Genomic DNA, 22,223 nt, shown 5'->3' on the forward strand with positions numbered 1-22,223 from the left:
CTTTTATTTTATCATTACCAGACGAGATGGTCACGATTTCAGAAACCGTACAACAGTGACCTCTTGCGGAAGACATGAGAATCGCAGGAAAACAGGTGGTAGATATCCCATGATGCACTCCGAAAACCCGGAAGTAAGGAGGAAGTATTGCAAAGTTACGTGAAGAACCACACGCTTACTGGGAATACAGGTTTTCTGATGTGACGCAGACAACTTAGATAGATACTCTACAGATCAGAGCTGTATTTCTGGGTAGGGCTGTCTAAAAGCACTCGATTTCGAAGCTTTTAGACACCATGGCGAACTTTCCAAAGCTGATATCTCTGTTTTTCTGGGTTTATATTTTTAACATCGTCAATTCTCAACTGGACAGCCAGGTAGACCCAGGAGCATGGCCCTTCGACAATCCAAACACGTTCGGAACGGCACAGGGAAGGGAAGAGCTCGAGGGGGCTCAAGAGAGTTTGCTTCAGAAGGCCAAGTGGACTCACTCCACTACAAGAGACAGGAAAGTTGCTGTGCTCGATGACATTCTGACGTTCAAAACTGCAGTTGCACTGTCCAACTATGTGGGGACCGTGGGCGCATGGAGGTGAGGTTGTCTGCTTTTGAAATGACAAAACACACTGTAATTAACTATGTCAAATACCGAAGAGGTTGTTTTAAACAAGGCGATTGCCATCACCTGACAACATTAAGACAATAGATTGTGTTCCTGGATGTTGACACAACGAGGATTGTGGCATCATCTAATTCCTGGCCAGTAAAGAACATTAATTATTATTCTAAGGTTTGTTACCAAGCAGGTGACAATAAATTACTTAAGACAAAGTAATTTACCTTACCAGGTTACAGTGCACAGAAAATAATGTCCCCAGGCATACAGATAGTTATAATTATTGTATCTTATATACAAATAGATAAATAATCTAACTTTGAAGTGCTAAATGTGTGAGAAACAAAAACATAAGTTGTAAAAGAAGTGACAGGGTTTTTATTTAAGAGTTTTTTTAAAAAAAGTCACACCTGTCCCTTACAATCAAACAGTAGCCTTAGTACATTTAATGTCAATAGCCACCCAGTGTTTATGCAAATACAACCAACCTAAAAGTAAACCACATTTCTTTCACACTGACAACTGTTGTGCAGGGTCACTGACTACTAGTGCTACTGGATTGCAACTATTTACAGTAAGGGGAGTGGCTGGTCTGTGTTAGATGCAGAAATCTAGATGCTGGAAAATGTAAATGCATTTAAGTTTGCATGGTTTTTATTTCGCGCTAAGGCAAAAATGGAGTGTTCGCGGTGGTTTTAAGTTCATGGCAGTGTAATAGTCACATACTGCTAGCGCTACAGTATTGGACAAAGATGTTTGTGGTGGCTTTAAGTTTGAAGACTGTAAAATAAAAAAAGGAAAGCAATTAAACATTGCCTGCCACTTTGGACGTCATATATAAGTGATCCCTACATTCACCTCCTTTCATTAAACTTGGGGCTTGATCGGTTCAAGAGTCAAGAATGAAAAGTTCAACATGATATTTTAAATCATGTTCCTAAAAACTGTTATAGTAGCATAGCCTGAGAGTTCCAATGTTAATTTTGTATATCAATGAATTCACACGAGACAGCCTGCCTTATGAATGACAATAATTAGTATGAAGGTTACATCAAAATACTATAGAATTTTTGATAGAACTGTTCTTAATTTGTTCTCTAGTACAAGTACAGTATTGATAGATGATTCTTTTCCCTCCATTGTTCAGGTTTCAAAATTTTGACCCACATGAAGGCAACTACACCGGCAAGAAGGGCAACAACATGCAGTGGGAGGCAACCTTTGACCCGGCAGTGTTCAGGTCCTCCAGGACTGGACGAACCCTGACCCAGCTGGTGACTGAGATGAGTGGAGGCAGGCAGGGCTATAAACTGTACTCTGCCACAGCTAATGTTGTCAGGAGGTAATGTCAATCATACTGTAAAATAATGCATTTAAATTGTGTGGTTTTTATTTCGTGGTAGGGAGAAAATGGAGTGTTCGCACTGGTTTTAAGTTCGTGTTTGAAACAATATTAATGTTACAGTCATAGGTGGGCAAAAAGTTTCGCGGGGGTTTTAAGTTCGTGCTGAAAGTTCATCGAGAAAACCGCGAACATAAAACCACTGCAAACATTTATGGATTTACAGTCCACATCATCTTGCAGCTTTAAGTTTCAAAAGGTCTTTGAATGAAGGGAAACATAAAAGTTGTTTTGTATTGTCACTGTTTTCAGTATTGTTTTTTCAGACAGACAGGCCAGCTATACGATAAGCTAATTTTCTGAGATTTTAGAAGGTTTAAAGGTCTTTGTTATTATTGTTTATTTCGGGCTCGACGGCCCATATTGAATGATATTTCAATGACGTCCGATCATTTTAATGGTGTTTCAATTATGATTTGTGGTTGCTTATCAGTGGCCTACTAGTAGTGGTCTCTGATTCTTTAAATTGTGCCCATGTTAACAATAATATGTACATGTTAACATTTCAGACTGGACCTGATCAAGATGTACCACAATGCAGAAGAGTCTGAGAAGGAATTCTCAGTGAGTATTTACCTGAATGAAGTGTGGAGGAAGAACGACTATGGAGAGCTGTACTTCTATGATGACGATGAAGAGATTTTTGCTGCTGTGAAACCGAAGTTTGGCAGGACGGTGGTCTGGGACAGCTCTATTGGTAGGTACAAAGATGAGGAAAAGTTGGCAAAGTTAGCAGTTCTCTTTTACTAAACTAACATCTGTAACAGATAGATGGATGTTACTAAGCTCCGTAAGTTTGAACAAATGTCAGATTTGTATGATTTTTGTCAGAAGAATCAAACATCTCCCTTGTATGAAATGATAAACAAACTTTGTAACGTAAATCACATACGTTATGTCCTAAAGAGATATGCAAATCTTATACTACCTGACAGCACACAAAACAAACAAACAAACATTCTGATACTCTATTTACAGGTACTACCTCACCAAAACAGTCAGAACTTTCTTATTGCCAAATGTGAACAACTATTCAGCTCTAACACTTAAAACTTTAGGTACACAATATGGCTGAAAATTATGTTTCCAACAATTTTTGCGCTATTCACCAAATGAGCTTGATAATATCCGTAACTTAATATGGAAATGATGATGAATATGGAAATATCAATGAAGTTTTGACTAGAACTTACCTCTGATTCTTTCATCCAGACTACCTGTCCAGACCACCTAGTATCAACTTCAAACAAGGACAGATTATTCTCAACCTGGCATTCACTACAAACTCCAGCAAGGTTGAGAACTACCAGAAGGCGTACGACTCCATGGTGGCGGAGAGAGAGGCGGCTAGGAAGGCACCGTTTGTGACCACAGGAAAGCCAGGCATACCCAACATGGACGTACAGAAACACATCATTCAGGTAAGGATAGGAGACATTTATTTCTCTTTGTACAAGTATCTGGTCACTAAAATTAAAACTCTGAGAAGGCGATAATCTCACCTGATACTTGAATTATATGACGTCAGTGTTCTAAATTTTTCACCTGATGATTGAATTATATGACGTCAGTGTTCAGTGTACCATAATTATCAGGTGAGAAGGCGTCAGCACGGCATAAGTTGCAAATGGTGGATTCCAAAACTATGACGGACTTACGTGAAACAAGTTGAAGTAAGAATTTGACTTTGGAATATATTAAGCATAGCATAGTAGGATTTTCAATTTTATGTAGCTTTCCTTTAAAATGCACTGGTAATCAAACATTGAGAGTTTTATTTTAGCAAACTCATTTTTTTTACACCTGCTGCCAGCTTTATGTTGCTAGGGATAATTACTCTATAGGCAAATTTGCCAAAATTAGAATCAGTTCAAGTAAAACACACTTATATATGGTATGTCACTGGTCTAGCTGTATTTTGAATATGTTTTGAAGATTTTTTAAAGTTTTCAAACAAATCAGACGTGTATTAAAACATATCATTTTTTCTATTTTGCAGGAATTCTATGACTCCAATGATATGAAGGGTGTTGTGTTGGATAACCTGTTTGATGAAGAAGACCTCAGTGCCTTGCGAACTTTCACCATCAAGTATGGTAAGAAACCTGTCCTGTTCTATCATACAATGTAGATGTGATCCATGTCCGCAATTTTGGCATTGTGTTCTTGGTATAACTTCCATTAACATTAATCTGCCGGGTTACGTTAATCTACCACTTTGAAAAACAGTGGGGTTGAGAGATCTCTAGTGAAGCACCCCCCAGGTATGCACAGTTTAGTATACAGGAGTGCATCATATTGGGGGACGTCGGGTTGGAGATCTGTTATTACCTTTTCACTGTGGCGGAAGTATGTACCCTGGTGGAATTACATGTTAGTAGATGTTAAGTAATGTACAAATACAATAAAACAGTAAATGTCAAAGCACTGCATTGGAAAAGGTTTCATCATTCGATAGTTTTGGATAAATGAATACTAACCCAACTGCAATTGTTAGTAAAAATCTTTTTCCCTTGAATGAAATACTGTAAATGTATTTAAGTTTGCATAGTTTTTATTTCGCGCTAAGGGGAAAATGGAGTGTTTGTGGTGGTTTTAAGTTTGAGGCAGTGCTATAGTCACATACTGCTACGGTATTGGACAAAAATGTTCGTGGTGGTTTTAAGTTTGCGGTGAAATGGACGCCGCGAAAACTGCAAACACAAAACCACCACAAACATTTCTGCATTTACAGTAGATAGACATCAGAAAATATTGGATGGATAACAGTGAACCAAACTAAGTTTTTGTATCTATATTGCAGGCCAGTATTACTTTGATGACAGCATTGATCTAGATAGCGACAACGTGCAATGGATCGCTGGCTTTCCCGTGGAGTCTTTTGTGAAGAGTAAGATGTGGAACATCACCAGCCAGGTGATAGAACATGTGTCAGGTGAGTCTTACATGGTAATCCAATTAGCATGACAACACCGTTCAACCAATCAGAGAACAGTACAGAGATTCATTCTTACATTACCAGCACTGTTTCCTTGCAAGTATTTAAGTACATGTAGTGCTTTATGCTTGAGGTAGAACATGTATCAGGTGAGTCTAACATGGTAATCCAATTAGCATGACAACAACATTCAGCCAATTAGAGAACAGTACAGAGATTCATTCTGACATCACCAGCACTGTTTCCTTGCAAGTTTTTAAGTAGTGCTTTATAATTATGCATGAGGTAGAAGAAGTGAGGTAGAAAGAAAATTAAAGACAGTGATAGAATGCATTTATGAAACTGTAGGAAGACAACAATACAAAATGCACAGCAAGATTTTCAGCGTAATAGAAGGTCATGACACTATTTGAGTTGGATGCACACATACACGTATTCTAATACACAACTTAAATATAACCTGTTTAGACATGGACGTATTCTCTTGCATTCTCAGGAAAGAAGGGCTGGTACCCATACGACATATCTTGTAACCTGATACGTAACGCGGATCATACCCGGATCCACGAGGACTGTAGCGATCATGAAGAGGAGTGGACATTCCTCCTGTACTTGAACCCCAACTGGACCCACGAATACCACGGAGAGACAGCCTTCTTTGAGTCAAATGATGACGATACAGAATACATTGCAGGTACAATAGCAGATCAAGATACTACATATAAGGTTACAAACCAGGGCTCGAAATACTGGGTGCATGTGCACCTGTGTGCACCCCAAATTGGAGCTGTGCACCTAATTTTTGATTTTGGGTGCACTCCAGATGCACCTAGATATTTTCATATGCTATAGGGTAAAGGTACTACTAGTATTTGTATACTTGAATACAGAATATTCTTGAAATGTAAGTATCAGAAAAGGCAATATAACCTTTTGTTGTACTTAATATTTGATGTATTACTTGTTTGAAATAGCTTTTGAATTACAGATTGAAGTTCTTAAGGGCGTTAAACTTTGAACTTGTAATTATGTTATGCTGACATTCAACTTCATTCTATGTGGTGCACCCAAAATTCTTTCTGTGCACCTAATTTTTTGGGTCGAGTGCACCAGTGCACCTATTCCCAAAAATGAATTTTGAGCCCTGCAAATTAATGTTTTTATCTTTAGAATGAAGGCCTGGCCAACAAGCACATGAAAATTGGAGGTCATATGAAAGGTTAAAACCAAGTTTAAGATTTTTCCATGTTATGTACAGAAACTTCGGTGCAACTATTTGCTGGTTGAAAATGTATAAATCCTCTTCATCTATGTTGGTACAGAGGTATTGCCAAAGTTCGGCCGGGCTGTGATATTTCGTGGGATAATTCCTCACTCCGCCAGACCCCCAAGTGTGTTCTTCTCAGGCGCAAGGTAAGCTGTTATGGAGAACCATTTTGAAAAACGAAATATAATGATTTAGAAAAAACAATGTGTTTTAGAGGTCCTTATTTGCTGTTTAAAAGACTTATATCATCCGTCGTCAAGAATTACTCAGAAAAGAGGTGACATTTTGGGCTTATGTGACCTAAACCTTGTATGGAGTCTTCCTCTGGCACGGTCATGGCGTTGTAGTCTTCTTGTCGAGAGATTTTGTGTAGTGAAGATGACAAAGGGATGACAAAAAAGGGTGACATTGCTATCTACCAAGATGAAGCCCCAAATTACATTCATTGGTATGCTTAAGATTGACTTTTGGTTCTGTGCATCACTACACTACACAATATCTATTTCTACTTAAATAAACACAAACACATTAAAAAAAAGTCTAGACTTGTTTTTCATATTTTTCTATAAATAGTGCATCTACTTAAGACAATTAAAGCTACTGGGCTAATGTATACATATACATGTGAAATTCCATTGATATATCTTGAATGTTACTAAGGTGTTTGTAAGGTGTAAGATGTCTGTGGACCAGGCTACAGCCAGTCTTGAAATTGTTACTAAGATGTTTGTTGCCATGGTTATGAACAGGTACACGTTTGCTGTGAAGATGTCTGTGGACCAGGCTACAGCCATCAGGAAAACCTTCCACGAGGAGGGCCGACACGACTTGGGCCTGAGACAGAGATCACTACAACTGCTGGAGAAGTTTAAGGTACGTGTGTTGTAAAGCTGAACTTGAGCAAGATATCTACAGGCCATCTTCAAGGTACCTATTGTGATTTGAGACATGATTTTTAAACAAGTTGCTAGGGGGCCCAAAATCTAATCATTTGGAGGTTTCACAAAGACCTACCTACCTACCAAGTATAAAGACAATCCATCCAGGCATTCTCGAGTTATCGTGTACACAGAAGGACACACGCACACACACAAATGCTGACGAAAACATAACCTTATCGGCAAAGGTAATAACAACAGCTACTGTACTTTTAGCTTAACTGTTTATAAATTTGTCTTGATTCTGTGACAGCTTGACGACTTTGAAGAGAAGTACAAGAACATGATCATCATGATGTATCGGGAACAGAAAATGATAGAGAACCGCCTGGAGAAGAAACAGCTTGGATCCAATATGGGGGGTTTCGCTGGTTTTGTTGAGGGTGAGGATAAAGGAGATGGTGAGGATGATGAAGAAGATGACGAGGAAGGTGAGGAGGAGGAACATGATGAGGCTGAAGAGATGATGGGAGAAGACATGGAACTGGAGACATTTGATGAGGAGGGTGAGTTGATATACCTTAGATACTTGTGTGTATTATTGTGAATTGTGATGCCGTTCCCTGTGACTGTATGTATACAATTAAGGGTTAATGACCCGCCCCAAGGTGTATATGGTGTCATAACGCCTGGTCATGTGCTATAACCATCGAATAAAACCACCGAGTGAGCGAAGCCTATTTTCGCTTCCGAGTCTCCTCTCCGCAAATTTGCGTCAATTTCTCGCCCCTCAACTCCTTCAGCATGTTCCTGGGAGTCTTCCCCAGCTTCCCATGACCCGAAAACAGACTCTAAGTCGGCGCCCGACAGTTCTTCAACGAAAAACTGTGGTACAGGTTCCAATGGCGGGCCAAGGTGAAATTTGTTGTTCCACTTACGGGGGTGCGAAAAATATTGTTTTTAGTCATCCCATTTAGATTTCACTTGAATTGAAAGTTGTTCCTTTTTAATGTATTTTAAGACGGTTTTGTTAATTCTAAGACGATAAAGGTTTTTTTGAACAATGTTAAGAAAAAGATTCATAAAAAAGATACCCCCCTACAAAATAGACCGGTTGTGTTATGACGTCATAAGTGGTGTGTTATGACCCGGGTGTGTTATGGCCCCATAACACATGGACAATGGAGGCTTCTGATTGGTCGACGCCATCTGGCTATGTGATATATCATGTAAATACTTTGTGTTTGGGAACGCACCTGATACTGATACTTTATTACCTCCATTAGCTATCATACAGTGAGTATGTAGCTACTCTTCCTGGAGTACAACAAACATGCATCTGACAGACTACATAAACTTACTACATCATCATCATTAGAATTAACTGACTTATACACATATGCCTTAACATCTCCTGCCTAAACCTGGTCTGTGCTGCCGTTTGTATCCGATGTGGCAAACTGTTCCACATAGATATGGATCTGTACTGTACATGAAAGTCTTTTTCATGGCATTGGTTTTTGGTTTCAAAGTCTGTATGTGTTTTTGCTGTCATTCCGTGTCTTGTAGCTGTGCTGATGTGCAACAGGAAACAGTTGCATCTATAAGCAGCGACACCTGTGCTGCAGTGCAATGTGAACCAGTCAGAATTGCCTTGAAGGTGACAGATGGTCACCGAAACGTCGGTTGAATAAATCACTTGGTTATGTTAAAAGAGTCTTTTTATTCAGTGACTTACCAACCTGATAAAACTATTCACGGGGGAACAGGTTTTGTTCGCGTCAAGAATTTTCGCGTTCGCATGGAAAATTTTCGCGTGGAAAATTTGAAATGGAGAATTTATTTATAGGTTCAAAATATCAAAGTAATTTTATCATCAAAATTTTTCTCCCTTGGGAATAGACTTGAGTCCCTTGGGAATCAACTAAATTTTTTGTTTGAAATTTTTTGGCCGTGAAACCTTACATTTGCCCTTCGGATCAACTAATTTGCATATTCTAATGAGCAAACGATCAAAATTACAGGCAAACTTTTCCCCTGCATGGGTGTGGGCAGGGTGTGGTGTGGTTTGGTGTGTGCTATTCCCAAGTGACTCAAGTCTATTCCCAATGGAGAAAAATTTTGATGACAAAATTACTTTGATATTTAGAACCTATAAATAAATTCTCCATTTCAAATTTTCCACACGAAAATTTTCCACGCGAACGCGAAAATTCTTAATGCGAACAAAACCGTAACCCATTCACGTATGTAACCTTCCCATGTTGTTTCAGACATGGAAGAGGTGGAGGCAGAACAGGACCGCAAGCTGAACAAGCTTTTCCGTGCAGCAGGCAACGATCCACAGAAGCTTCAGGCTGAGCTCGACCAGTTCATGAAAAACTACTACGAAGCAAAAGGTCAAGTTGAACGGGAGCTGCAGAAGTGGTTTTAAGAAGTCTTAACAAAGCATACTTGTGTAGAAATCCATACATTCCAATTACTAGGTCTTAAGGGTCATTCCATTTGAAACTTGGGGGATGAAAGGTTTTAGCCTTGACTTATGAATAACCATCTCATTGTACTTGACCCCCTACCAGGCTTTTTTCCTTCAAAAGTCCTTCTACTGACAAGACTGTGTTTTATAAATGAAAAAGCAAGTTGTGTGATTAAAAAGAAATTTAATATGTAAGACTATGCAAAATGTTACAAAAGCAACTAATGAAAAAGGGCAACATAAGGACAATATTTTACTCATTTATCATACTTTGTCACCAAAAAGAGAAAGGGCTACATGTATTTTGAAGATTGCAGATAGCAAAATGATGGGGGTTTTGCACATACAGCAGAAGCTAGGGTTGATTCACTAGTGGGTTACTGGTACTCCCTGTGTCATAGTTTTCAAATCTCACTAAGGAGCTGACTTATTCTTATTTGAGATAAGAAGTAGCCATACATAACTTACCACAGGCAAGTAGCTTTTATCAACAGGACACATTTTTTGTACAGACTTATTAGAGACAAAAGCAAGTTTTTCATAATTCTGAGATTTCTGACACCAGGCTTTAGTTTATGCATGATGCTGCTTTCTGTGGTTTTCAATATTATGGAGTTGTTGCTGAGTGGTAAACTGTGCTAGTCTGCCATAAACTGAGTCTAGTATACATGTATCAGTTATTGAAGCTTTCTAAACTAAGGGTCTACACCTACATGTATGCAGCATACCTAGCTTTCATTTACACATGTAGTTTATAGGTGGATAAAAATGAATCTCCAAAATCATTCCTCTTTGCTTCTATATTGTGCAATATGATTACATCTAAAATGTCATTTAAGTAATTTAAGAAGCCAGAGGTATTTCTATATTGTGAGAAATTTGCATTTTGTGGTGATAGATTGTGCTTCTATCTTGTATATTTGTGTCTTTCCTTTGTGTGTTGGGCAATAAAGAGAGTTTATGAGGTGAATGCTACTGTAGATGTATTGTCTTGGAACCTTTTTGTATACACTGTAGGTTGGAAACAAAGTCATACAAAAACAACCCTGGGCAGAAATCTAGTTACATTATAGTTACACATGGCAAACACTTCAAATACAACTTGAAGAGCACTCGAACAAAACAACCTTGCAAGAATGTACACAAAATGTTACAAGCCATGAGAAGCAGTGAATATAGCATTGTTTTCTGCTTTGAATAATGCTACTGAAACTTTTCTAACTTGAATTATTAAAAACCGATGGTTTCCGTAAATTTCTAGACACCTTAGTTTTTTCCAGCTTACAATGTGGTTTAATATGACTGAGCGAAAATCTATCTTTCAGTTGAAATTCCATAGAATACAAACAAAAGCTTTTGATGAACAAAATATATCATTTTTGTTATGACAAAGAGTACAGAGAAAAATGTGAGTGGCTAAACAAATTTTTATATCATGAGGAATTTCAATCTTACTGACTTGTAAAATATGCATCAATCTTTGTTTCAACAAATATTATGTACATAGGACATAGTTATGAGCATAGTCTCTTGGATCCTGTGTTATCTGACGATAGACCATCAGTTTGATTTCTGCCAAAACTTTCCTCCACTTCCACGAAGCCTACAGAAAGAGAAAGAAATATCTTAGCAGAACCATTAACATCAATCGCTTTGTTTATAGTTTTTGCTTTTGGAACAAGCAACTGTCTTCTCACAGTCGTAATTTACATGCTTATTTCAGCTGCAAAAAGGTTTTGAAAATTCTACAGACTTTGTATTATGATTTATTAAAACATGGCTGGATTAGCAATTCTGTATACTTGTATATGCAGCATATACTAGTATACAGAATTGCTAATCCAGCCATGTTTTAATATTGCAATGTAGTAGGTTTGTCAACAAATTTTCAGTCAAAGACAAAGTCAATGAAACAACAGAATCTGTTTTCCATGGTTAGTGGTTACACTATACTCTTTCACTTCAATAAGTGTACATCAAAGTCATTAAAAGATTTACAAATGTACAAAGCTTGGTTAACCCTCAGCCTACTAAGGTAGCCGTTTGGCACCAGATTTGCATTGGATACTGGGTTAAGCAGCAGGGAGGAGGTTAAAAGCTTCTGTGAGTGTCTTAATGTACCAGAGGTGTTCAGATATACTGTAAGAAGGAAGTTTTACCCTTTGACTTTGGAGGACTTGCGTGCAGGTTTCTCCTGTGGAGCGTGGGTTGGTTCTTGGCTGTCGGCCTGCATGTGCTGATCGACGTCTTGAGATGCCTTTATTGTCTTCTTCAGGTTAGCTACCTGTTCCAACAGTGAAGAAATGATGTGTGTGAATGTTTCTTCTTGTTTCATACACTCCATACTTGTACACTATCAAACTTAGGCTACGCTGCCTCGATTATATAGATGACATCCATGCATGCATCAATTTTCGTCTGTTTAAAAAAAAAACAGACTATAAGTTGCTAGGTACTCATTTTCACCTGAGTGAAGTGAGAAAAGTCGTGTTAAGTGCCTTTCCCAAGGGCACAACGTCGGGGCGCAAGTTCGGGCATGTCTCTGGGCACAACCTGGGATTAGATCCCGGATCCCATTGTAATGATTGTTTGACAGCCACGCTCTCTACACTTGCGCCACACGACGCCACTGAAGATTCGAGACTCCTATCTGAGGTTGAGACCACTGTTCCTCACCTCTGCTTCTGTCTGCTGCTTGTTTTTGATCTGCTGCTCCTTGTAGCCGTTGGCCCTGCTGATTTGGGTCTCTATCCCTGCCAACACCTGCTCACAACCGTTACACCTGGGAGTGGGAGAAACCAACACATCAAGATGTTACAGGCATAGGGAACTTTGTGCTTAACCTTTAGCACTCTGAAGCAGGCTATTAGCTAGGATTTATAGACAGGGGGTCCTGGTAGATAATTGTATGTCAATCAGTTTTCAGGGGGTCCTGGTAGATAATTGTATGTCAATCAGTTTTCATGCTGTCCCAGTGTCTGGTAGGACTAGAAAAAGCATCAGTGACACTTTAACACAGTAACATGTGTCTGTAATTACCAGGGAAACAGGGGGTCCTCTGTGCGTCCAGCTGAAAAAGAGGGCGTCCAATTCCTTCTTATTTTATCATCAGGCGTCCAAATGACCCATGGACACATGCCTAGATAAAAGCCTGCTCTGAAGTAGCTGTTTGGCACCCAATTCCCTATTGGTTACACAGTTAGGCAGCAGGGAGAAGGTAAGGGACCCTGAGAGGAAACACCCAATTCAACAGAAGTTGATAGCATGATAATGCACTTTCTACTTTGGATCTTTTAAAATCTAAATAGCTATTTGTACACTATGGCATCATCAGTTTGAACAGCTATTTGTACGATATGACATCATTGATTCCAAGGAGGTTTTATATAAAACCTCCTTGTTGATTCCTGTGCACCATTCATTGTGTAATTTGTCATCACCATCCACTTCACAGCTCCATCCAAAGTAGTGTTCTCTGGGACAATGAGAAACCTAACCCTAACAAATAGTTCCTTCTATGGATAATAGCTATAGGTTACACAATTCCTCCTTTTGAAAAGGAGGCCAGGAAGACCCGCAGCAACCATCATAAACGCTCTCAAGAAAGACATCAGACTTGAAGTGTTTAGTATGCTCCAGGCAATGAAGGACCGAAACACTCGGGCTGCCATCTCGACTCGTGACTGGAAGGTCTCGACATAAGCAAGTAAGCAACATAATTCCTCACCACTCCTGTAATGTGTTGACGATTTCCTCTATTGCCTCTGGTCTGATGTCCCTGCCGATGGCATAGTCCACTTCTAGCTGCTGGTTCTTCTGGTCTAGCTTGCCTCCGATGATGTCAGCATAAACTGTCTCTATAATTAGGTCCTGTGAAAAGATCAGACAAGACCCTGTATCAACTCCTGTGCTTAGCAAAATCTTACGGGACAGCCTGATACTGTAATTGTAAATGCAGAATTGTTTCGGTGGTTTTATGTTCGCAGTTTTCGTGGTGAAGTCTTCAGCGTGAACTTGCCCACCTATGACTGTAGCGCTACTATTGTTTCAAATGCGAACTTAAAACCACCGCGAACACTCCATTTTCTCCCTACCACAAAATAAAAAACATGCAAACTTAAAGTCATTAACAATACTAGTACTTCTAAATGGCAAATACCATCACATAGAATCTAGTTCAATCTACCCTAATGAAAAAAGCAGCAGGCCTGAGTGTGATTTTTTGCTGGTAAAATAAAAAAAATGAAGTACTAATACAACCATAAGCAGAACTAATCAGTACAAAACTCTTCACATGAAAAGGTGTTGTATCTCAATCTATGTTGAGAATCTACATACAGCATGGAAATTTTACGTCTTAACTTACTTAAACATTTGTACTACTAGTATATTACTAGTAAATGTTGTTACTCCTTGATAAGGAAACTAAAAGTAGCAGTAAGCACTGTACCAATACAGCTTGAGATCAATAGAACAAAAAAAGTACAGAAAGAGTAGATTTGAATGCAATAAATAACCTACACGTACTTCATGAAAACTGACTGGTTCCTTGGTGGGTTAATCCGATGATTGAAAATCTGCCCTAACATCAAGTGATACTACACCACGAAATGTTTTGACATGATCCATACTAAGGTAAAAGACAGGATCAAAAAAGGTTTAATTTCCTCACCTCTAGTTCTCTCAGGTTCTTCATATCCAGCTCTTGCAGAAGAGTTGAATAGGGAATGCACTGTGGTAGTAAGGATACATGAATTGTCACATGGTTACAATACAAGGGCCCCCAGCAGTGTTCTCGCCAGCCTGAAATTTTTAGCCGTCATTTCAATTTTGCTTCGGGGAAGAACATATCGAGCGCCGAAGGCGCGAGGCGTCGCGCCGGAGGTGTGACCATTCTAGGGGGGTCCGGGGGGTCTAGGGGGGTCCGGGAAATTTTGAGATCTAGACCCTCTGAAACGCTATTTCCTGCATTTTGAGGGGCAAATTTCCTAGTAGAATAAGCTTAGTTTAATGACATCTCTTTTGGTGAAAAATTACACAAGGGTTTCAGGCTTAATTTTTTGGGGAGGCGTGCCGTCATCGCGGAAATATCAAATGTTCACAACTTCACACACAAGCTACACTTCTATGTTGTATACAATCGGCAAAGAAAATAAATTTAGCACAACAAAACTTTATTACGTATCAGCTACGTCCTACAAAAAATACACACAGAATAAGTCGGCAAAAATAAAACACAACTTTTCAACACTTGTTCCGTATGCGTCCTGTAATTATTGAACATAATGAGGAATTTGACACCCTACTTTGAGAAAGAACGCAATAAAGACGTCCATTTTTTTGTACCATGTTTTCCACGGTTAATTTCTCCGGTAACTGCACTGAATGTGTTCAAAAGTTGTCGATTCAAGCCTTCCAACAGCCGCTTCGTCGTGCGATCCTTGCGATTCCCTGCGATTCCCGCCATTCCCCTAACATCTCGTAAATTCACGCTTAGCTGAAATCTCGCGAGTAGCGAGACTCGCATGTCATTGGTCGTTTTTTTCTTGACGCGACGGAGACGTGCGCTGTGATTGGTGGATTACAATAATATCTGACGCCTGATTACCATTTCTTGCGGGAGGAAAGCATGTTACTCAGCCGCCGCGGCTTGAACTTTAATACTGTTTACACAGATTACAGAAAGCCTGATAGCTATAGGAGTATTTCTGAATTTTAAGGCTTCTTTGATGACAATAACTGACAGTGAACCGAGAGGGATAAAACAGAAATAAACGTCAGCCTGATGCGACCGGCCAAAACTGTAGTGGGGAGGGCGGCGCATGACGCCGAGTTTTCGGCGGCCACCAAATATGACTAGCAACCACCACGGCGCTCTCTGTGTGTTGCTGGGGTTGTCGCCGGCGGGCATTAGAAATGATCTAGATTGCCCTCTTCACGAACTTCCGCTGATCCTCTGGAGTTTTTGAAAATTCTAAGCTCTGTCTAAATATCTTCACACACCAATTTTTTTCCATTAAAAATGACGGGTTGGGCAAAAATTTTGTCCGTCATGAGCGACAAAAACCCGTCAAATGACGGGAGGACGGGCGCTGGCGAGAACGCTGGCCCCCAGTGACTAGAAAACACTACTTTTTAAAACATGGAAAATAACAATACACAGTGAATACAATATACACAGTATATTGTTTTCTCGTGATAATCATAGATAAAGTATATGTATTACCTTGCACTTAGCAGCGAGTGAGACCACAGTCAAGTGCTTCAGCTTCTTCACCTGGGCTGCACTGAGCTCAGGAAAGTTGTCTGTATTTGCTGAAAAGAACACGGAATATCATTGATATAGAAAAATGTTTTGGTGTCAAAAATGTTCATTGTTTACTGTTCTAATCTAAACCTTTAAGCTATTTGTTTCTTAAAATACTATTGAGAATTTTCCATTGTTGATACTGATATTAGAAAAATTACACAATCATTAGCTGGCATATAAAAACTTTATAACTCAGTTTGTACTCTCCTTACAATAGTTACATGACTGATTTTGATATTACCGGCATTTATCATTTCCATACCTTTATAGTCTGCGTATGTACCATAGGCAAACAAATTCAGTAGGTTCCACCACTTAGCATTGGTGCCATCTGAAAGCTATAAAATGGGAAAAGGGATTAGTAAAACATCTCTAAAAACAATGCATATATGATAATATATAGTATGTTACATGAGAACAAAGTGTATGTAGCCTCTCTAACTAAGGAGTTGTTACTTAATGTTAGAAGAAGAAAAGATTCCTCTTTTAACACGATGGCAATTTTTACCTCTTGTATGTTGGGAAGTTCCAGAAGATCTCCGAACACGTAGACAGAAGGAGCCTCGGTGACCTGCTGTATGAGGGCCACGGCTGCCGACCCCTTCGCACCTTTAGCCAGGATCAGGAACGGTTCTAAGGCATTCTGGGTAGAGGCATGTACCTGTGGCGCGGTCGAGGTTCCCTGTGCCATATCTTCAACTGGAAGCATTACAAGAAAAATTGGTTAACAAGATCATTGTTGTACACTTTTCTCAAAATAACTTAATCTAATCTAATCTAATCTAATCAAATCTACTTTTACATCAGTCTCATACAGAAACAGTAAGTCCAAGTAAAGGTTTGAATAAATTATTTTGAACCTCCTTGGTCCAAGATGGTATTTTTTTTTTGTCTTTTGGTATCTGAGAGAAGTCTAAGTTTTCATCTTTTGTTGTTGATGTTTTGGGGACAGCAGACATGTATCCAGGTACTTCTGTTTTATAGTGACATCTGTTTGTAAATGCGTGGACATTTAGCTCTTACTACTACTAGCTATAGTGCCAGAGTTTAGAGTAGTGACTAGGCCATCACCCCCCTCCCCACAACAAAATCTGAAATACGCAAACGAAGTCGACATGCCGCATTTCAACAGTTTTAACAAAGACAGTAGCCTATACAGCTTATAAATCGTGTGTAAATCGTCTTAAATACCTTCTTCTGTTCCAAGAAAGCCCCCAAACTGCTGTTCACGATACCTGACTGCTAACACACACAGCCACACAGCTACGTTCCACTTCAGATCCTGCCCACAATGCACCGCGTCGTGTGTTGACCTCTAGTAACCCAGTCTGGACCAGGTGTGACGCCAAATTTTTGCCCAACAGATTTCTGCTTCGCAGGGTAGTGCGCGTGTAGGAAGTTAGGGTTGGCTTCCACAGCGCAAGACCCCCATCAGATTTCTGCATTTCAAGAATGTGACAAAGTTATTTCACCTCAGATATACTGGAAACTCCGTTGCAGTGATGAGGCAGCTATTTGGTAGGGGCAGAAATTTGGCTTCACACCGGACAGCTGGACAGGGGGCACCACAGACAGGACTGGACAGACATGGTCATGCCGGGATGACCGCGGCATTTCCTTTCCTTGACCTTTCCTCAAAAAGGTCTAAAGCTTCGTATATCAATGGTGTCAACATGAGAGATTGTTCACACTTTGGGTGACGTTTTAACTGGATTTATTTGATCTTCACCCTTGACCACACTGACCGGGCGACCCTTGAGTGACATCCAGCATGGAACTCAAGACTCAGAAAGTTCTGACGAACATCGGTCTCGGCATCTGGTTTTTCCTCGCTGGTGTGGAATATGGTGAGAGGCTAGACCACGTCCTTTTGTTCGCACTAATCATAAGCCGTGGCCACTGTTGCCGGGATACTTTTATTTGCTGTCTTTTAGTTTTAACAAGGAGGTTATATTGTCTCCTTGATTTTAACTGGGAAAAGAAAAAGACAGCAAGTAAAAGTAGCCCTGCAACAGTCGCCACGGCTAATTTAGCACAAATGTCAAAAATGGTCTGTTTAGTAGTCCCTCCCAGACTCCATAGGTCGCTGGAAAAATTATAGTCACTGTAGAAATTCGCCAAATAGAGCCCGGGTCAGTCAGCCATATGAGTATTAGTTATTAAATGAATGAATGAATGAAGACCTTTATTGCACACACATACCCACTTGGTTCAGTACACTTCACAACAGAAAACATCACAGTTTGCAAATACATAAATATATATATATATACAATGATAAGCTAGCATTAAAGTACTTGCGACCTCAGGCCAGCCAACTCCTCTGGCATGTTAATATCTGTCAGTCTATTTGTCCATTTGTCAGTCTATTTGTATATATGCATGCATGCATAAATACAAACATATACATACATACATACATACATACATACATACATGAGTAATAAATCTAAGTTAAATTACATTTATTTTAAGGAAAATAAGGCTCTGACCGACTGACTGAAATGGACAGTTCGTTGTATTTTTTTTAACCTTGCCTATTATCCACATAGCTGTCATTCTGCCCACTGCCTGGCTGTATGTAGAGAGCCTTGGAGGGGACAGGTTCTTCTTTGGGATGGTGTTCTCATCTTTCAGCGCAGCCAGCCTCGTTTTCGGCATCATCTTCGGAATCTGGGCTGACCGGGTTGGGAAGACCAAATGGATCATCATCTTTGCCAACTTGTGGGGAATAGCAGGTAGGGTAACAACAGTTTTACTGACTGGTGAATGGTCATAAACATTCATTATTGGCTTTCTCCAAAGTAGTAGCCTGGAGTCCAGCCTTGTCACTTTAGTCCACTACCCATGCTTCTTGGCGGGGAGCAAAGCTTGGGTAGCGGACTAAAGCTAAGAAGGCTGGACTCCAGGCTAAAAGTATAGACCAAATTGTAACAGTTCAAGCCATTTTTTGCCTGAAAATTCACACAAGGTGGATTATGATGCAATTCTCAGCTTTTTAAAATCATTCATGACACGGGACATTTGCAACAGTGGGAAACCTTATATATATATTGTAGACTCTTTGTATGTTTCATGGCCAGGGTTTCTTAACTTGGAGACGTGTGGAAAGCCATGTATTAGCGGTAAGGAAGCGTCAGGATTCGATTGGAAACTTGTGGAAGTCTTGTCTTTATGTGATGTGCACCTGGGTCGTTTTTAGCCTTTAGTTTGATCAGTGTCAGCTATGATTTAAGTAAACTAGGTTAATGCTTGTGTGAAAGAATTTTTTCTGATATAATTTTTATACCAACCAAACTGTACACCCGAAATAACAAAAATCATACTTTAGTGCATGATCCATAATCCTCATCTTGTACATTAGACTCAAAAGTCAAATAGTTAGTTTATGCATGTATATTGTGTCATCCTTTTCTAATAGAAGAGGGCCTGCATGAGGGGGTCCCGACAACGCTCTACGCTAAATTCGGAGGGCCGGCTACGTAATACGCTAAATTCAGAAAGCCTCCCTACGCTCTACGCTAAATTCAGAAAGCCCCCCTACGCTCTACGCTAAATTATGGAGTGGTCGGCAACGCTCTACGTAAAATTAAAACGGTCGATTATGCTCTACGTAAAAGGGGCATGCAGGCTAGGCCCTCATAGAAGTAGTTCACTGTGTTCTGCTGCTGCAGCGATCTGAACACCCTGCAGCTGCAATCAGTCTTTCTTCAAATCTCCCCACTTTGTCTGGTTCATTGTGAGCTTCCTTTTTTTTTTCTGACCGCAACAATCCTATTCTTCTTTCTAATACTGTAATTCACTTTAACTTCACGGTAGCAAAATTTCACGGGGTAAGAAAAATTGACATTTTCACTGAACTTTAACTTCACGGTGGTAGCAAGTGACTTGCAGAAAGGATGTGTGAAGGAATCATTAATAGGTTTTTCACTTTGATGATAAGTTCACGGTCCAGCGGTGACAGTGAGAACAGTGAAATTAAAGTTACAGTGAAAGAAACAAGAACTTTCAATATACAGAAGAAGTCACAGAAGAAGAACTTTATTGCGCCACAATTGTATCTGGTACAATGTATGGCAACGTATGCACATGAAGTTTAACTATTGCTAATAGTTAACAAATACAAGGAACTAGTCTAATCTATGACTAACAGTAGAAACAGTTTATAGAATAATGTACATGTTTTGTATCTTCTCCCTCCCTTCCCCAGGAAATACGTTGTACTCTGTGGGGACCTCCAAGTACCTAATCCTGGTGTCACGCCTGATAACAGGGGCGGGGTCTGGAGTAGGGTCCGCCATCATGGCTCATCTAACCCTCACGACCACCAACCAGGAGAGGACCAAGATATTCTCTTTCTTCATCGCTACTCGATTTATTGGTATCATGGTTGGTAAGTGGTACTGTAATTCATGTTACATTGTGTATCTTCACGGTAACAAAATTTCACAGTGTAAGGAAAATGGACATTTTCACTGAACTTAATTCTTTAACTTCACGGTGGCGCCAAGTGATTTACAGAATGGGTGTGTGAAGGAATCATAAATACTCAAACAGGTTTTTCAGGGTGATGATAAGTTCATGGTGCAGGTGTGACTGTAAAAACAGTGAACATAAATTTACAGTGAAAGAAACAAGAATTACAGTATTAATTGTAGTTTCCACAACACTGGCATTCAAACATGCACTCAGATTACAGATATACATAAAACTTTAAGCCCAGTATACAAGTATACAATACATTTTCTGCATATACAGCCTTTGGGTAATTTGAACCAATATATTCTTTACTCTACCATGCGAGTATCAAGGAATCTATATATACACATAGTGCTGTGGTAATTAGAAGTTTATAACTTCTTGGTTTTACACAAATGATTGTAACAACAGATGATTTTGTTTTGAATTACATTGTATTTTGTTTTTGATGCAGGGCCAGGATTCAACTTTGTTCTGAGGTTGTGTGATTTCTACATCGGTCCAATCAAAATTGATGCCTACACAGCACCAGGGGTAAATCTTGTTAAAGCATTTGTTGTTGCTTGTTATGCCACACCAATTTTATTTGTTGATTCTCAGATTTTTCAGAAAAAAATTGGAGCGACAGGGCGAAAAAAATTGAAAATGAAATTTTTTGGCAAATTGTCTGGGGTGAAGATAAGGGTTTACACAACATTAAGAATAAGAGGATTATTCAAGTTTCAGCTTTGTATGGCTCATTTTATGCAATGAACCCCTTTATTTGATCTAGTACTATAATTTCAGTAACAAAATTACCTTTTGCTATGTACTATATGGATTGATATTGAGAAATAGTTTTAATAAATGAAAAATTATAACTTATGATGATACCTGTTAGTATATGAATGCTTGTTGCATTTGAATAACATGATTCTGATGTCGAAATTGATTAACTTAAGTTCGAAATACCATCAGACAAAATACTTTCAATACTGTAAAAGAGAAAATATTCATGATGGTTTATGTAAACTTTGCATTTTTTGCGAACTTAAAACGTCCACAAACATTTTTGTTCTGTCTTTATCCCGCTTACCCTAACTGTGAACTTAAAACCACCGCAAACACCGAGTCTCCTTTTTCTCACAACTGCGAGAATTATATCCCCTCAAACATTTTAGTATTCAATATATAAGTCGTACATTTGGATAAACAATGAATAGAGGAAAAAGTTTTGATTAAGCACAATTTTCTTTCAGGTCTTCATAGCTGCCCTGACCGTCTTGCTGCAGATATACATGGTGTTTTTTCTGTATGATCTTCCCTATATTCATGAAGACGCAGATAGTAAAAATCCCTCCACTCCAACAGAAGACGCACAAAGCTCTACGAATGTGTCTTCAAATAACTTGCCCTCTGTGGCAGAGAATTTGACAGTTTCGCAAGGAACCACGAGTGTAGAGAATGATCAAAACAGTACATCACATGTCACACAACTTCATAAAAGTAGCGAAAACAGTAGAAACTTGGCAGCCAGTCCTGGTAACCAACAGTCATATGAATCTTTCCACACATGTCGCTCAAATGTGCACTCTATGACTGTTGAAAGTTCAGAATTTTACAAGACAGCAAGTTTCGAAAATCTACCAAATGGGGACACTGAAGGACATATGAATGGTTTTCCTTCGCAACCAAATGGTGTCGTGAACAACGAGCGTCAGGATTCTATAACAGAAGAGGAGGATGGTTTGACAGTGAGGTCCAGTGATGGAGCTATAATGGAAAAGGTTAGTAATTTACTTTGAAAAAGCTAAGAAATTTGACTTGAACCAGCAGCGCTTTGTTTTTTCAGTGTATTTGTTAAATTATTGGATTAGA

General features: G+C 39.3%; 3 protein-coding genes across 3 annotated transcripts; 2 read left to right on the forward strand and 1 right to left on the reverse strand.

Moving 5' to 3' along the window:
* Positions 1-140: 140 nt before the first annotated feature.
* LOC136442820 (uncharacterized) lies at positions 141-10,547 on the forward strand. Its single transcript, XM_066439773.1, has 11 exons — positions 141-592; positions 1,764-1,958; positions 2,528-2,715; positions 3,231-3,439; positions 4,018-4,114; positions 4,822-4,953; positions 5,453-5,650; positions 6,279-6,369; positions 6,973-7,096; positions 7,415-7,667; positions 9,375-10,547. The coding sequence occupies exons 1-11, from the start codon at positions 297-299 to the stop codon at positions 9,533-9,535; spliced, it is 1,944 nt and encodes a 647-aa protein (XP_066295870.1). The 5' UTR covers positions 141-296; the 3' UTR covers positions 9,536-10,547.
* On the reverse strand, positions 10,544-17,181 carry LOC136442822 (COP9 signalosome complex subunit 7b-like). Its single transcript, XM_066439775.1, has 9 exons — positions 17,079-17,181; positions 16,396-16,586; positions 16,150-16,225; positions 15,804-15,892; positions 14,250-14,309; positions 13,305-13,447; positions 12,254-12,359; positions 11,737-11,861; positions 10,544-11,180 (listed from the first exon to the last, which is right to left on the reverse strand). Exons 2-9 carry the CDS (start codon positions 16,576-16,578, stop codon positions 11,138-11,140), a joined length of 825 nt encoding a protein of 274 aa, XP_066295872.1. The 5' UTR covers positions 16,579-16,586; positions 17,079-17,181; the 3' UTR covers positions 10,544-11,137.
* On the forward strand, positions 17,165-22,215 carry LOC136442821 (major facilitator superfamily domain-containing protein 8-like). The gene is made up of 5 exons (XM_066439774.1): positions 17,165-17,734; positions 18,440-18,625; positions 20,098-20,280; positions 20,821-20,900; positions 21,605-22,215. Exons 1-5 carry the CDS (start codon positions 17,659-17,661, stop codon positions 22,148-22,150), a joined length of 1,071 nt encoding a protein of 356 aa, XP_066295871.1. The 5' UTR covers positions 17,165-17,658; the 3' UTR covers positions 22,151-22,215.
* Positions 22,216-22,223: the final 8 nt, after the last annotated feature.

The sequence above is a fragment of the Branchiostoma lanceolatum genome, chromosome 10 (genome assembly GCF_035083965.1).
Source record: "Branchiostoma lanceolatum isolate klBraLanc5 chromosome 10, klBraLanc5.hap2, whole genome shotgun sequence".
Lineage (NCBI taxonomy): Eukaryota > Metazoa > Chordata > Leptocardii > Amphioxiformes > Branchiostomatidae > Branchiostoma > Branchiostoma lanceolatum.

What these genes read in the sequence shown, in the direction of transcription:
- LOC136442820 (XM_066439773.1), top strand. Translation starts at nt 297, where the DNA reads ATGGCGAACTTTCCAAAGCTGATATCTCTGTTTTTCTGGGTTTATATT. An exon ending in GGGACCGTGGGCGCATGGAG is followed by an intron (nt 593 to 1,763) that starts GTGAGGTTGTCT and finishes TCCATTGTTCAG; the next exon opens with GTTTCAAAATTTTGACCCAC. An exon ending in GTGTTCTTCTCAGGCGCAAG is followed by an intron (nt 6,370 to 6,972) that starts GTAAGCTGTTAT and finishes GGTTATGAACAG; the next exon opens with GTACACGTTTGCTGTGAAGA.
- LOC136442822 (XM_066439775.1), bottom strand. Translation starts at nt 16,578, where the DNA reads ATGGCACAGGGAACCTCGACCGCGCCACAGGTACATGCCTCTACCCAG. An exon ending in TACATACGCAGACTATAAAG is followed by an intron (nt 15,893 to 16,149) that starts GTATGGAAATGA and finishes TGTTCTTTTCAG; the next exon opens with CAAATACAGACAACTTTCCT. An exon ending in AGAACCTGAGAGAACTAGAG is followed by an intron (nt 13,448 to 14,249) that starts GTGAGGAAATTA and finishes ATCTTTTCACAG; the next exon opens with GACCTAATTATAGAGACAGT.
- LOC136442821 (XM_066439774.1), top strand. Translation starts at nt 17,659, where the DNA reads ATGGAACTCAAGACTCAGAAAGTTCTGACGAACATCGGTCTCGGCATC. An exon ending in CCTCGCTGGTGTGGAATATG is followed by an intron (nt 17,735 to 18,439) that starts GTGAGAGGCTAG and finishes TTATCCACATAG; the next exon opens with CTGTCATTCTGCCCACTGCC. An exon ending in ATTTATTGGTATCATGGTTG is followed by an intron (nt 20,281 to 20,820) that starts GTAAGTGGTACT and finishes TTTTTGATGCAG; the next exon opens with GGCCAGGATTCAACTTTGTT.